The sequence below is a fragment of the Cynoglossus semilaevis genome, chromosome 17 (assembly GCF_000523025.1).
Source record: "Cynoglossus semilaevis isolate Cse_v1.0 chromosome 17, Cse_v1.0, whole genome shotgun sequence".
Taxonomy (NCBI): domain Eukaryota; kingdom Metazoa; phylum Chordata; class Actinopteri; order Pleuronectiformes; family Cynoglossidae; genus Cynoglossus; species Cynoglossus semilaevis.
Window position 1 is genome coordinate 11,952,372 of NC_024323.1, and position 14,256 is coordinate 11,966,627.

Consider the following 14,256-nt stretch of genomic DNA (forward strand, 5'->3'; position numbering starts at 1 on the left):
GACACTTTCTCTTTTGTTAATAAACGAGCGTTGTTTTGGAGAACACGAGACGAGGATGTGAGCATAAATAACACAATATTCAGTCAGGTCCAAAACAGCTCTAAAACAGAGAGGTTCCGATAAGTAAATATCTCACATACACTGACATTTCCATAAACCAGGAGACAGAGCAGCAGCAACTATGAAGATATATGGAACAATATGACTTTTCCTCATTATCTAAAACGAAAAACACACTGTTAAATGTGTGAAACGACTATTTGAGGAAAGTGACAAACTTGAAGTGTTATCTGCAGCCGTGAGATTCACACAAAGGTAGAAAGACAATGGCATTAATCATATAATACTGTATAATTGTATAAAGTGTTCAGGCAATATTAATGATAATATTAAATTTAAAATAAATTCCCACTAAACGTTTGATTATGGGTGCAGTAAATTTCCCAAAATAGCACACATTACATTTTATTCAAATAAATTTATTTTAAATTAAGTAGAGTAAAATATTTTTAGTTGATTAAAACTGAACTCAAATTAAAGTAGCTCCACAGATTACATTACAATGTGTTAGAATTTAGACAAATGACTTAATTTAAATCAAATCTGACATAAAAATTAACACTAACGTTCATTATAAAAAAACAAAACACATAAATCCTTCGATTCAAATGCACTCTTTTTTTATTATTTAAAGTGATTTGCCTTTATTTTAATCCACTATAAGACGAGACAATATACTTTAAATTCACACAAACCAGATTGGACAAATGTTTTGAATTGTTTGCATCGTTCCATCTCTGCCTCCGACTCTGTTGCATAAGAAAACAGTTTGCCGACCTCACGCCACCTACGACAGTTTATTTTATTCCCGATAGTGGGTCAAAAGTCTGCCTGTCAGCCAGCTGCTGCTCTTAGAGACCAGATCTTAATATAGACAAAGCGTCGCATTCTGGTGTAATGCTCCGGGTGTCTGTGTTCGGGCCGTGCTGGCTGCTACTCCGACGCTGGCTCACGGCACTGTGTTAGGCTGCAAGATTGTTTTTTAAAAAGACTGCCACCCAGAGAGAGCGAGACATTCCCTGTTCCCACACTCCGGCCATTCCCAGAACTATCAAAGACACCGCCACTGGACCGGTGCAAAGTGTCAGGGAGCAAAGCCCAAGTATAAATCTGTCTCCTCTCCATTTCTAGAGGCAGATATGGAGCCAGCGGGGGTGTGGGGGGGGGGGTGGCAGGAGTGTCAGTAGAGGGAGGAAACTATAGGGAGACAGAAATATAAGAGGAATGATGTGACGAGGGTAAAGGAATGTGGGATGGGTTTCTCCAAACCACAGTTAACAGCTAACCTTGCTCTCTCTCTCTCTCTCTCTCTCTCTCTCTCTCTCTATAATCCCAGGTGCTCATGTGGCCAAAAACCAAATAATATCAACCAGTTTTTTTTTTAGGCCAGAAAGAATATTATCAGGGTCAGATGCTGTGACTGCTTTCTTCTAAACTTTCAGATTCTTTGGCTAAAGAAACAAAAAACAAAAAACGTCTGATCAGATAAAAATCACTGCTGCTGCTCATAAATTCTTCTGACGTCCCATTCTTTGGCTTCATTTGAAGCAAAACAGCCTGGCAGAGGCTGCAACGCCGCACATGGTCAGCAGAGACCACGCAATATAAACGTGACCTTTTTTAAAATTTTCTACTTTTTTATTATTATCTTTTGTTTGGTCTTTTTACCACTGAACTTATCTTGAATTCTAAACGCCAAATATAGTTTTACCAGATCTCATCAGGGATGTTGAGGTTATATTTTAAAATAAATTTTTCAAATGATTTTCATGTTTACTTTGCTAAAACGCACAGCCCTAAAATATTAATTCCTCCGTTGTGACCCTCTATTTTAAGGTGAGGTAAGTTGCTGTAAACTTCACACCGCTGTCAATATGCTGAAAAACTGTTAACGAAGCCGGGTCGAAAAATAGAAATGTTTGAGGGGAAAAAGTGGGGCAGCAGAGGCATGGAGAGACAGACAAATGACAGGCAGGAGAGGGGAGCCTCAAACGAGTAAGAGAAGGATGGATTACAGTTGCATATGACAGGGTGAAGTTGGGAGGAAGGTGGTGGACACGGGAAGCGGGATGCATTTAGGACAGAGCCGGGAGTGGAGCTACTGGCAGGGAGACAGAAATGGAACAGGATCCCACTGGTGTAAATGATGAGGAGGAAAAGAGGAACAAGCCTCCTGGGCATTGGACAGGTGCAGACTGTGAGAAATGTCACGGAAAAATGATGTCACGTGTCCATGTGCATTTCCCTCATGTATTGTAAAAAGACAAAGGCACAGAGAAAATACGCGTTTGTTGAGGCTTTTCTTTTTTTTACCTTCATGGGCATGTGATGCCCAGAGCTGAGCCATCTGCAGGCTGCTGGGATTGCTTGATCTGTACGTGGGGTCAGAGGTCAAGGGGGAAGGGCCTTGATAACCTGACAGGAAGGGACTGGAGCCTGATGTGAAGGTGTCACCTGGGGAAAAAAAAAACAGGAAAGACTTTTAGTCCCGCTGGCATGCAGCACATGAAGTGAACTAATAATGTGACAGAGATAATCAACTCTACTGTACTGTACTGTAGTGTGTCTGTGTGTGTGTAGAATCAATACATGCTGATGTTCATATGGTGAGGCATTCTGATGTAATCACTTTATGACTGAGCCACCGTGCACTCTATTTCAACAAGAGTGACCACAAACACAAGAGACTACGAACAAAAGACAGTTAATGTAACCGCCGGCCGAAACCACAGTCGTCACGACAGCGGAGTGGAGCCATGATGTGATGTAACACAGTGGAGGCCTCCCATGGTAGAACACAGTAATCTGATGGGTTATTGGCCAGCTGATAACAAAACATCCACACTCACACTTCAACAGTAAAATCTGGTCAATAAAAAAACAAAAAACAAACAACTGTTTATATATTTGATCATTCAACATTTACGAAACACAATAAAAAAATTTAAAAAAACAACAACAACAGTCTCTTAGATTAGACAAGGGTTGAGAAATTACAAGTTGGAAATGCTTGGATAATTTTAAGAGGCAGCGATAAACTTTGGACCAGTAATTACACGAGCATTTATTTTAATCCTCATTTATGTCCTGCAATCATTAACTGCTGCACAACATGATAATAATAGTTGTCTCACAGACAACTATTATATATATATATATATACACATATATACATATATATATACACATATATACATATATATATATATATACATACATATATATATATACATACATATATATATATACATACATATATATATATATACATACATATATATATATACATACATATATATATATACACATATATATACATATATATATACACATATATATACATATATACACATATACATATATACACATATACATATATACACATATATACATATATATATATATACATACATATATATATATACATACATATATATATATACATATATATATATATATACATATATACACACACATATATATACACGTATATACATACATGATAAAGGCTAAACTTTCAACAATCGTTGCTGGAGCAGAGGTGCAGAGTCTGTGCACACGTACAGTTCCGCAGCCAAAGGTTAGTCCAATATTTTATCATTCCTGGCTGAACATGGACATACGTACGTTAGATCAGAAAAATATGTTTTACTGATGGAACGTGCAGCTGTATAAACTCAAACAAATAAAAAATGTGTTTATAGCGGAACGTAAACGTTGATGTATGATTGTCTAGTAAAAGATTTTTTTTTTAAGTGAATAAATGTCATTGATCCTGACCCGTTCTCTGAATTACTGTATCTGGAGTCGACAGTGTTGATAGTCTGCGTCCAGCATATGGAACACATCTGCACCAGTGTTAGTGTTAGTCATGAGCCGAGACCATGACTGACGGGAACACTTTGACTCTTAATTAAGTTCACGTTACCAAAATAACTTCATCGTGACTGATATTTACACCACAACCCGAGCAAATCTGACTCCAAACAAATCTGATTTGTACAAACAATGCATCCAGAACGTCCATAGAAGGGAACCACGCCCCCTCTATTCAACACACTTCCATCACACTGACAGGGTAAATCCTCATAAAAGATTTCATATCTCAAGACGATACGGCTATTGACTGCTTTTTATTAGACTTGTTTTTATTAGATTCCGCCCCTGCGTGTGTGTGTGTGTGCGTGCACCACTGACCATTAGTAAACTTTGAACCTTTGAACCATCACTGCCTCTTTCAATCACAAGCGTCTGAGAGAGGGTTTCATGTTTAGCTGAGACGTCCCCCTCCCTGCCCATTACTGCGCCGCACTGCACAGCCATTACCCTGATAAAACTAACCATGTGTGTAGGGGAAAGGGTGCAGTGTGTGTGTGTGCGACGGCGCAGGGGGAAGGGGCTAAGTGTGTCTGTGTATGTGTATGTATGAGAGTGTGTTTTTGTATGTGTCCTGTGGGAATGGGAGCGACATGCTGTGCTGGCCGAGTTTCCGCCTGCATCTAAATCAGTACATTAAAACTGCACTCCATCTCCCTCAAACACACACACACACACTTCTCAAAATCAATAGCAAATACAGCTTTCCAATTAATCAAACAAGGAAAGTACACACACACACACACTCTCTCCACCCCCGCCTCATATATGCTGCCTTCATTACCCGTGCTTTGAACAGTGTAACGTAGGTGGATGTTTCCACAGCGAGACCCTCAGATTCCTTCAGCTGCACCACGTGTGCATGAGCGATCGAAGGTGTTAGCGGCTGCACCGCCTCACGCTACCATCACTGACATGTGCAACAGTTCCAGGTGCGTTTGCAGTCAATGCCCTCTGAGTCACAGAGGGCAGTCACACAAGTATGCGCACACAAACGTGAGCAAAACAAGACAACCAGGATTTAGCTTTACGTCAAGAGGCAAAGTTGAGTGAACAGGGTAATTTTGTTAACCTTTAAAAACAAAAACAAAAAAAATAATTTCCATGTTTCAAACTTGAAACTCCAGCAAGTGAACCTGGTGATATCACTGCGGTAAGGCAAATGCTCTAACCACTTCCCCCACCGCGTGGGGCACAGAGTTGTACTCGCAGGTGTTTTCATACTGACCCACTGTTGGCTGGAAATACAACAGAAACAAACTGGTACTTTTTTTTCATGTTTGGACTTTGTGGGACTTCCCTGTGTTGTTGCATGTGTGTGTGTGATTTATTATTTCCTCAGGCCCTGACGATGCATACACCACTACACCGTGCAAATCTCCTCTCTTTGTTTTTAATCTGGTCTATAATTCTTTGCCTCTTTGAATTGTTCCCTCATATGTTCATCCACTTGTGGAATATCTTAATATGTCATTACCATTTAGACACTCCAGGGTATGAACATTTAAATGGTTCCATTACTGCTAATGAGGTACTTGTGTTTTGTCCTGTCTCTTTTGTGTGTCTCTCTGCCTGACGGCAGCACTCAGGACCAGGGGGGAGGAAACTACGGCTCCATCATCCTGGTCTGCAGCTGGTACAGGTGCAGACTCTTTCTCTACACAGGTTCACGCAGCGCTACGCTGACACCTGCAGGGCACGTCAGCAGAAAGAGAGATCCACGCGACGATTGAACCCTGAACGAATGTTCCTAAAAATTAACATCGCCCACATAATAAGACGGTCGGACGGCCCACCTTATACAGCCCTTTAATAACTCCGCCCACCGCTTTTCTTTTTCACGGCTCGGTAGCAGTGTAAATGAGTAAACAAAGCAGTAATTACAGAAAGTAAATACATCAAACCACTGCTGCTGGGAGAAGAAAAAACACACACACACACAACACCAGCAAACTGCAGTTTTGATGGCAGTAAAAGGACAGAATTAATTTAAGTTAAGTTCAAGATTGACAGAATATCTCAGGATAGCATCATCAAATTAAAATTAACCACTGAAACCATTTAATTTTTGTTTCATATACATCTGCTGAGTCCTATATTGAGACACATATTTTAAAAAGCATCTTGTGACTGTTTGTCTGCACGGCTGTAAAACCTCATTCATTTTCCACAACGCTGTAAATAGACCAATGGTTTGCTTCCAGTAACTCGTGACTTCCACACAATTTAATTGTGTAAACGATGACATGATTTAACTGCACTGCCGTTTCTGCTGCGCCAAGGCTCCGCACCAGATATAACGACGCTACAAAGGTTACTCCCACCGTAAACACCTCTATACATTTCCAGAAGTGTGGCGTCTACGTTCGAACCACGACGTGCAGACAGACAAAGACGAAACGCCGCCACTATCTGACAGGTGGTCCTGGCAGCGGCCGGCGTTCCTTAAGGCCAACCACAAAAGCAGAGACTCTCCCACTGGAGTCTGGATCAATCTCTGGCCCGCAGCTGCCAAGTTAAGATTATGCCATGTGTGTGTGTGAGTGTGAGTGTGTGTGTGTAGTTCACGTACAGACTCACACATGCACTCTTCATGCCAGCCGTCAGGAACGCACAATACAAGTTCCCATTCTCCCACCCTGAACATTGTGAGGGAGCAAAAACAGGGAGGAGTACAACGAGGGAAAACATTTTCGTTCTCGGTTCCAAAAACAACATCCAAATTGTAGCTGAGAGGGAAATGTTTCTTTAAATGTCTTGAAACGACTCTTTCATTACCTCCCTCCTTTTCTCTCTCACTCTCTGCCCTTTCCTTCCTTCCTTCTCTCTCTCTCCCTCCCTCCCTCTCTCCCTCCCGCCCATTACAACTCCAGCCCACTTTCCCACCCCAAAACACACACACACACACACACACACCAGTTGGCTACCACTTCACAAGACAGTTACTTTGCCATATTGGGATGAGTGATTTGCCAAGAAATATGCTCCCTGACTACCAACACTTCTCTGAGCCTCCATTTTCTGATCCTCATCAGAGTGTTTCTCATATCAGAGGAGGAGGAGGAAGAGGAGGAAGAGGAGGAGGCCTGCAAAGAGATGAATTCTGACACAAAACGACATTGCAAATCTGACACACACCCACTCACACAACGAAAATCAGTGGATTCAAGCTCAGGAACAAGAGTCTTGATCGACAATCGATGTGAGGCCGAGTGGAGCAAAAAAAAAAAACAATCCAAAAACAACAACAGTGGAACATGTACAAATGCAGAAAAATACCAGAGGAAAAAAAAAGTCTAGTACAAGAGTCTAGTACCAATGTTTGCCACGCACACCCAACACGTACACACACGTACACACACTGTGAACCCATCTGTTCCCCATCAGTGTTACTCAGAGCATGGTTAGCTTGGGGGAAATCTCTATTGATCTCTGGTTTTTATTCTCTGCAAGTCAAACATTCAGGCAGTAAACCTCTGCTGTGTTATCCATCTCTGCCACAGCTAACTGGTACACTGACACTGGTAACCATTAATCTGGGTGTAAAGCAGGGACAGGGGTCCTCACATTAACACACACACGGGTCCAGAGACACGGCCCGCCTCTCTGCCTTTCGTTCAGGCTGTGAGCATGTGGCTCCCACCGTGTTAATGATTTCAAAACCTACATCTCTGCTCTTCCTGAGTCTTGGCTCCTTCAAAGTGAACTATTTGGTCTGTGAAGCCGAGCTGAACAAAAGCAGTTTGTCGGGTTCACCGGTGGCTCTGCTCGGCCACAAGTTCGAGTTACGACATGTCGCTTTTTTTATCTTATCCAAATAGAACGCAACGTCACAATAATTCAGTGTTCTTGATGCTGTTCTAATAATAGTATCATAGTGGAGAAACGAGCAACACCTTAAGAAATGTCAGTAAATTCCACCCTATAATATACAGGATGAAAAGTAGAGTCAAAAGTACAAACAGCTTGATTTTTTTATACTCTGAATAAAAGATTACTGTGTATTTGTATAGATGATTAAACTATGTAAGCTTGCTTGCCAACGGCAAAATAATGTGTGGGTTAAGTTCAAAACCTATTTTATTATAGTCAAACGTCATCACGACATTGTTATTATTAACTTTAAATTACAGGGTTTCATTTTGGTTTTGGCTGCATTTAAATTTTAAACACTGTTCTCTTTCCCCCCTCCTTTTCTCCTACTTTGTGGTTATTCTAAACTAGTCGTTGGTGCTGCATGTAACTACGAGTGCAACGGGGTCGTCTTCGACACGTGGGGGAGCAAACACGAGGGAGTGTGAGAACAGGTAAAGTAAGTCCATTAGACACAGGTGCAAAAACAGTCCTTCTTCAGCCGCCCTTCCTTCCTTCACTTCATTGGCTGCTGACGTGTGTTTGTTTGTATGCAGCCAACAGAGAGACCACACAAGGACTGAACTAACCAAAGACTACTGTGGTTAATGTTTAGAAGGAAAACATTTGGAACGGCTGGTTCATACAGACATGTTTAGTGTGAATACTACCTATAAAATCTATAAAACCTATAAAAAGTCTTACAATACAGACATGTTTAGTGTGAATATTACCTATAAAAAGTCTTACGTCACCTACGTAATTAGTGACCAAAAAAAGAAAAAAAGAAAAGGAAATCATCACACAAACATAAATAAATGAATAAACTTTCTAGACCCAACATTTTCACCTACGTAATTAGTGACCAAAAAAAGAAAAGGAAATGATCACACAAACATAAATAGATGAATCCCTTTCTAGACCCAACATTAAAAAAAAACGCCAGGTTACTTTTTCTTCTCCACATGTAGCTCTTTTACATCATAGTAAACCACGTGTGTGAGACGACACACACCTCCATTCATTCCGTCATGAGAAAATCCTGCAGACAATCATTTACAAACTAAGTTATGCAGTGTCACGCTTATCAGCAGAAGGGCCGGCACATATTTTCCACTCACAGATGCATCTGAGCTCACATTGTGTTCATAGCTTAGATGTTTGGTTTATTTTTTTTAATCACAGAGACAGAGACGTCATTGTGTACCTATGTTGAGCGAAAAATACAAATAAAACACGAGCGAAGGCCGAGACAAACGACAAGCTCTAGTTAAAGAAAAAGGAAATCTAAATAAAATAATAAAAAACTAAAATTTATTAAACACATACAGTAAGTGGGGAAAAAAATATTCAAAAGCACCATAATTCAAATGGAATATCTGACAATAATAAATTGGGACGGTGGTGAGGGTTTTATCGTGGGAAGGGGTGTCACATGTCACACTCATGTTCACAGAGTTCAGCCTGTTATAAAAAAAGAAAAACAATGTCTAATTTAATGACATTTGTTTTCTGAGAGCTCAGCTCATTATTGCAGTTCTCTTTTGGACATTCTGTCTAATTTGTAACAGTCAAATAAGTATTTCTTGGCCAATGAACTTCAGTGTTTGTCAAATCCAAAATCCATGCACTTTTCTAAAATGTAATAAAGACAGAATATATTAAATTCTGAGCCTTTTGAATGATTTCAAATACATATATAAACCAAATGACGTTGTGACAAATACACAGTACGGCAAAAAACTTTTTTAAGTCAAATGTGACTCACTTCAAACCACACACCTACTTTTTTGTGTCCCTTTCATTTCAGAATGTCTCCAGGACGGAGCATTATAAACATTATGTAATGGGACACGTAGAGACTCAACAGAGCAGCCAAACCAACAGACACCACTTCAGAGTGTGTGTGTGTGTGTGTGTGACCTTTGTGTGTTAAAGGGTGTTGTTTGAATTAAAGGAAGGTTCTGGCACAGAGAAGGGCTTAGCTAATGCTTTAGGTATTTCAACATGCCACAGCATGCTCTTACACACACACACGCACGCAGCACACACACACACACGTCTGTCACTCTTGTGTTTGACAGCTGTGTGTTCAGTGTGTGTGTGTGTGCGTGTCATTAGTCTGCCTCTGACAGGTTTATTGTAGCAGGCCAGCGGTGCCTTGTGCTCTTTCTTAAAGAAGCCGGCTTTATCTCCTCAAAGATTCAATTAATCCGAAAAGGGGGGGGGGCACACACAAAAGGAACACACACACACTCACCACATTAATTTTAACGTAAACAGACACAGTTAGCAACCGGCGTGAAAGACAAATTGGTGTGGGGTGAAACAACCCCGGCCTGTACTGCACACTTGCATGAATTATGCCTGCACCCTTGTGCCTGTCTGCGTGTGTGTGTTTGCATGCATGCGTGCGTGCGTGTTTTACATCTGAAGGACTACCACATTTATCTAACCATGTATGAATGTGTTGTGGTCAGGATAAACCTCTTCCTTTCTCTCACAGACTCCCAGGGGGAAACCCCAGCACTAACTGAACTAAGCACAATCACATGCTCCTATTCCCACACAGTAGAACTCAATCCTCTCGACTTCACCGGGAGTCTCATAAAGACACAAACAACAGCCTGGGCTTTTATCCTTTCAAAAAGGCAAAACACTGCCTTATACCTCGGGGACGACACACGTTTGTTCCTCCTCCTCCATTTGTCTGGAGCGTCTTTTCTGCACTTATCACAACAACTAGGGTTGACTCTGACATCTTATTAGCACTTTTAACTGAAATACTTGTAAAAATGTGTTTCACCCTTTCCCTCATTAAACCTGTACCTGCTCCTGCGTACAGTAACTGTTATCAACATCAACACATAAAGGACAGAGCACAACAGTAATTCAACCTACAGGCTGGTCCATATTTATAAGACCTGATCTTTTGATCAAAATACAAAAAAATACTGGTGAGTTGTTTTCCTTAAGATAAATAAAACTGACAATAACATTAGCCAGTGAGACGGACTGTACTTCAAAAAGGGTTTACCAGCCATTGGCAGCAACACGTAAACTCCGGTTGCATAACTATTACAGGTTGGTTACGTAACACTTGAATGTACACACACTCCCTAAACAGGACTGTATGGAGTCGATTGTAAAACCAGCAGAGCAGATCTTCTCCTTTTCAGAGCTTCACTTCCAACTACAGCTTGATTGCTACGAGGTAGTGTAGAAAAAAAAAAAAGGAAATAAAACAGCAGATATTATTTAGAATAGTACATATCCCATATACTGCTACATGCTTTAAAAAAAAAACAAAATCCCAAAAACGTCATCCATTATAACCTTAAATATAACATAAGTTTCATTCTTAAAAATAACGGCGGCTGCTGCTTCCTCTGTGGATTCCACCTCCGATGCTTGTGTGTGTGTTGTAGAGTGAAAGAGAGAGCATGAGAGAGTGGGGGAGAAAGAGAGAGAGAGAAAAGAGGACAGATGGCCTCAAATCTGGTGATGAGGCACCGGCAGACCTCCAGTCGACAAGGAGACCATTTACAGCCATTTTACATCTTTAACCAGTGACTAAGATTTTATCATGTAAACATCCCTGAACGCCCTGTGATGACAAACAGCATTCGATGACAGAGGAGTGTTCCCTTTTTATGTAGGCCAGGGTTTCTGACAGCACAACAGCACGGGTGTCAACAACCTACTCGCAGATACAACGTTACATTAAAAACACATGTTAATCTGCCTCCCACACACCTCTGTGAAGTGCGGGGACGTGCCAGACCTTTTTCCTCCGTTTTAGTCAGGTAGAAATCTAATTAAAACTAAAGTAAAGCAGAAAACCAGTGAGCCCCCTGGGAAATGAGAGAGTGTTGGCAGCTATTAACATTTAACCCTGCTATCAAGAGCTCAGCCAACCACAACAGTGCAAACATTGTCTTGTTTTTGCCTTTTTGAGCACATGTCAACAAAAAGAAAAGCAGGGCGGTCTTGGCTGCCTGGACTGCAAACTGGCTCTGAGAGAGAGAGAGCTGAGAACACGCTGCTTAGTGGAATTAAATGGGAACATTATGAACGTTTGCAGTTGCTGAGTAATTATCATGTAGCACGGTTGTCCAGTGTTATTACAATCATGGGATTGAGCCCGCACTCTGATTCGGTGAATGTTATGTGTAGGAATTTGATATTGAGGACCGCCATAAAGCTAAATGACCTGTGTCGTACAGTGGCGTTTCAGTGGGTGGAGGCGGTGAACGTGTGGAGGGAAGATGAAGAGTCAGAGAGTGAGAAGGTCACTGTGTGGGCAGAATAAAATACGTCCTGTTTTAAAGGAGTGTTTTAACCCACAATCTGGGCTGGAACGGTGGTCGGGTCAATTCCTTTTCCAGCAGCCGCCCCAGTAGCTCATATCGAGTTGTTCCACACAAGCACGTCTGCACACACCACAAGCAGTTTTCAGCTCGTTTCAGAGCCACAGGAGGGGAGAGTGGGGAATATCATCCCGGCTCACTCACTCGCTGCTGCTGCTGCTGCAAAGACGAGACGTTTTTACCAACAAATGCTGTTTGCACGGCACAGTTAACCCACAGCTTTGATCGCGGCCCCATTAATGTAATTTGAAAAGCACCAATCAGATTGCTGAGCTGCTACAAACTACACTCTGACAAACCTAATCCATCACACATCCATCAATTTTCCTAAAGCCTCCTCCCGCTGCGAGTTCTTTTTTTTTTTAATATCACTGACAGCTTCTTATGAGCTAAAAGAGTCGGCACTACAGGTATGTCAAATTAGCTCTTCGTCAGAGCCCCAGTTCTAGCACACTTTACAAGTCTACTCGTACTCCAGGCTCCAAATGATAAGTATTACTCTGAATCCATGCTCTGTGATAGAGGACTGTTCTTTTAGAGCCACTGAGAGCTGCTGTGTTATTAGTGCAGCTACATTTCTTTAGGGGAATGGACGTGAGATTGAAGTACCGCACCTCAGTGACAGTCTTGTTAGACTTTCCATTTTACGGATAAAATGACAGATAAAAAAAACCAATATACTGTATATGGTTTGAACCCTGACAAAAATGCTGTGGCTTTCTCCCTCTGACTGACCACAAAACTGCATCCACACATTCCTTTCCTCTTATCTCTTCAAACACAGTGTTATTTCAAGGTTTCCATTACTAATAGTGGGAACAGAGATCACTGAGCAGGCAGTAAACTGAAGGGAAAATCACTGGCTCAGCAGGGAATAACATATACGGTTGGAGATGGTCTGTGGACTGCAGTCAGGGTAATGTGATCAGTACGCAGACTCACACACACACACTCACACTCACAGAGAGAGAGAGAGACAGAGAGAGTAGGTAGTGATGTAAACAAACATGTTTTTTTAAACAACAGTTCTTAACGCCACACCCTTTTTTATTGAGAGCGTCTTAAAAAAATAATTGATTTTTAACCAAAAACAATATTTTAAAACACTCTCTCACACAAATATGCACAAACAGAAGCCATTTACATCACAATGATTCCCCTGGTGCTACCAAGGCAGCAGTGGGGGTGTTCATTAGAGTCAACACCAGCCACTTGCCTTCCGTTCCAGTAGAACAGCATTTACTCCACAGAAACTGGAGACTGAACCACGACCATCCTCCACTGTACAAACACCCACCCAACCAATAATACCCCTGATGGGGTAAGAATCGGTCTGTCATCCATCTATAGGGTCACACACCATCACCATCACCGTCACCACCCCCGCTCTCTGTCAAACAAACGCACACAACCTGCATCTGCTACCAGAGCAGCAGTGGCGGTGTAATGGTCCACATGCAATCCAAAACCATTGCACCCTGACCTGCACACTGTCGCAGCAGCAGCAGCAGCAGCAGCAGCAGTGTCCGGTAATCAGAACTCTCCGGTGGAAACTGACAAATCGCTTTCCACTGGGGATAAATTCTAAAGCTGAGCGTCGTTTTAAAGATGTCACACTTTAACATTTGAAACTTGTCAGCGTTTTAACACAGCGGCCACTCCTCCCTACACACAACTCGGTTCGTTTCCACAACTGAACCACATCAAAATGATGAATTTCTTCATCAGGATCCAGACTGGAATAAATCCATTTCTGTTTTTGAAGGAATAAAAAAAAAATCAGTGGCATTAAAAATAACCCCCTCTCTCTGTGTCCTGCCCCACAACTCGGTTCGTTTCCACAACTGAACCACATCAAAATGATGACCGCACACAAACTAAACGCATTTTTTTGCGCAGCCCTTTGACAAACAGCGGTTGGTCGTAAAGGGTGAAAAGTAATAACACAATATATTTTTTTTACTTACTGTGGTGTGGATGTAGGTTAATGGCCGATGGCAGGAATTTTCCAGAGTGGAGAGGCGGCGGATGACTAGCGCCCAAGTGACCGGGAGGGGGAGGGATCCTCCCGGCTGGCCCCGGCGGTCCCGAGCCGGGG

The 14,256-nt window shown here is 41.8% G+C and overlaps 1 protein-coding gene across 1 annotated transcript in view; it reads right to left on the minus strand.

Annotated features, from left to right (window-relative positions):
• Window positions 1-14,256, minus strand: part of tnrc18 (trinucleotide repeat containing 18) — a 41,075-nt gene that overhangs the window by 23,568 nt on the left and 3,251 nt on the right. Inside the window, 2 exon segments of the mRNA XM_008330224.3 lie at window positions 2,374-2,514; window positions 14,126-14,230. Of these exon segments, the coding sequence (XP_008328446.1) occupies window positions 2,374-2,514; window positions 14,126-14,230 (246 nt within the window).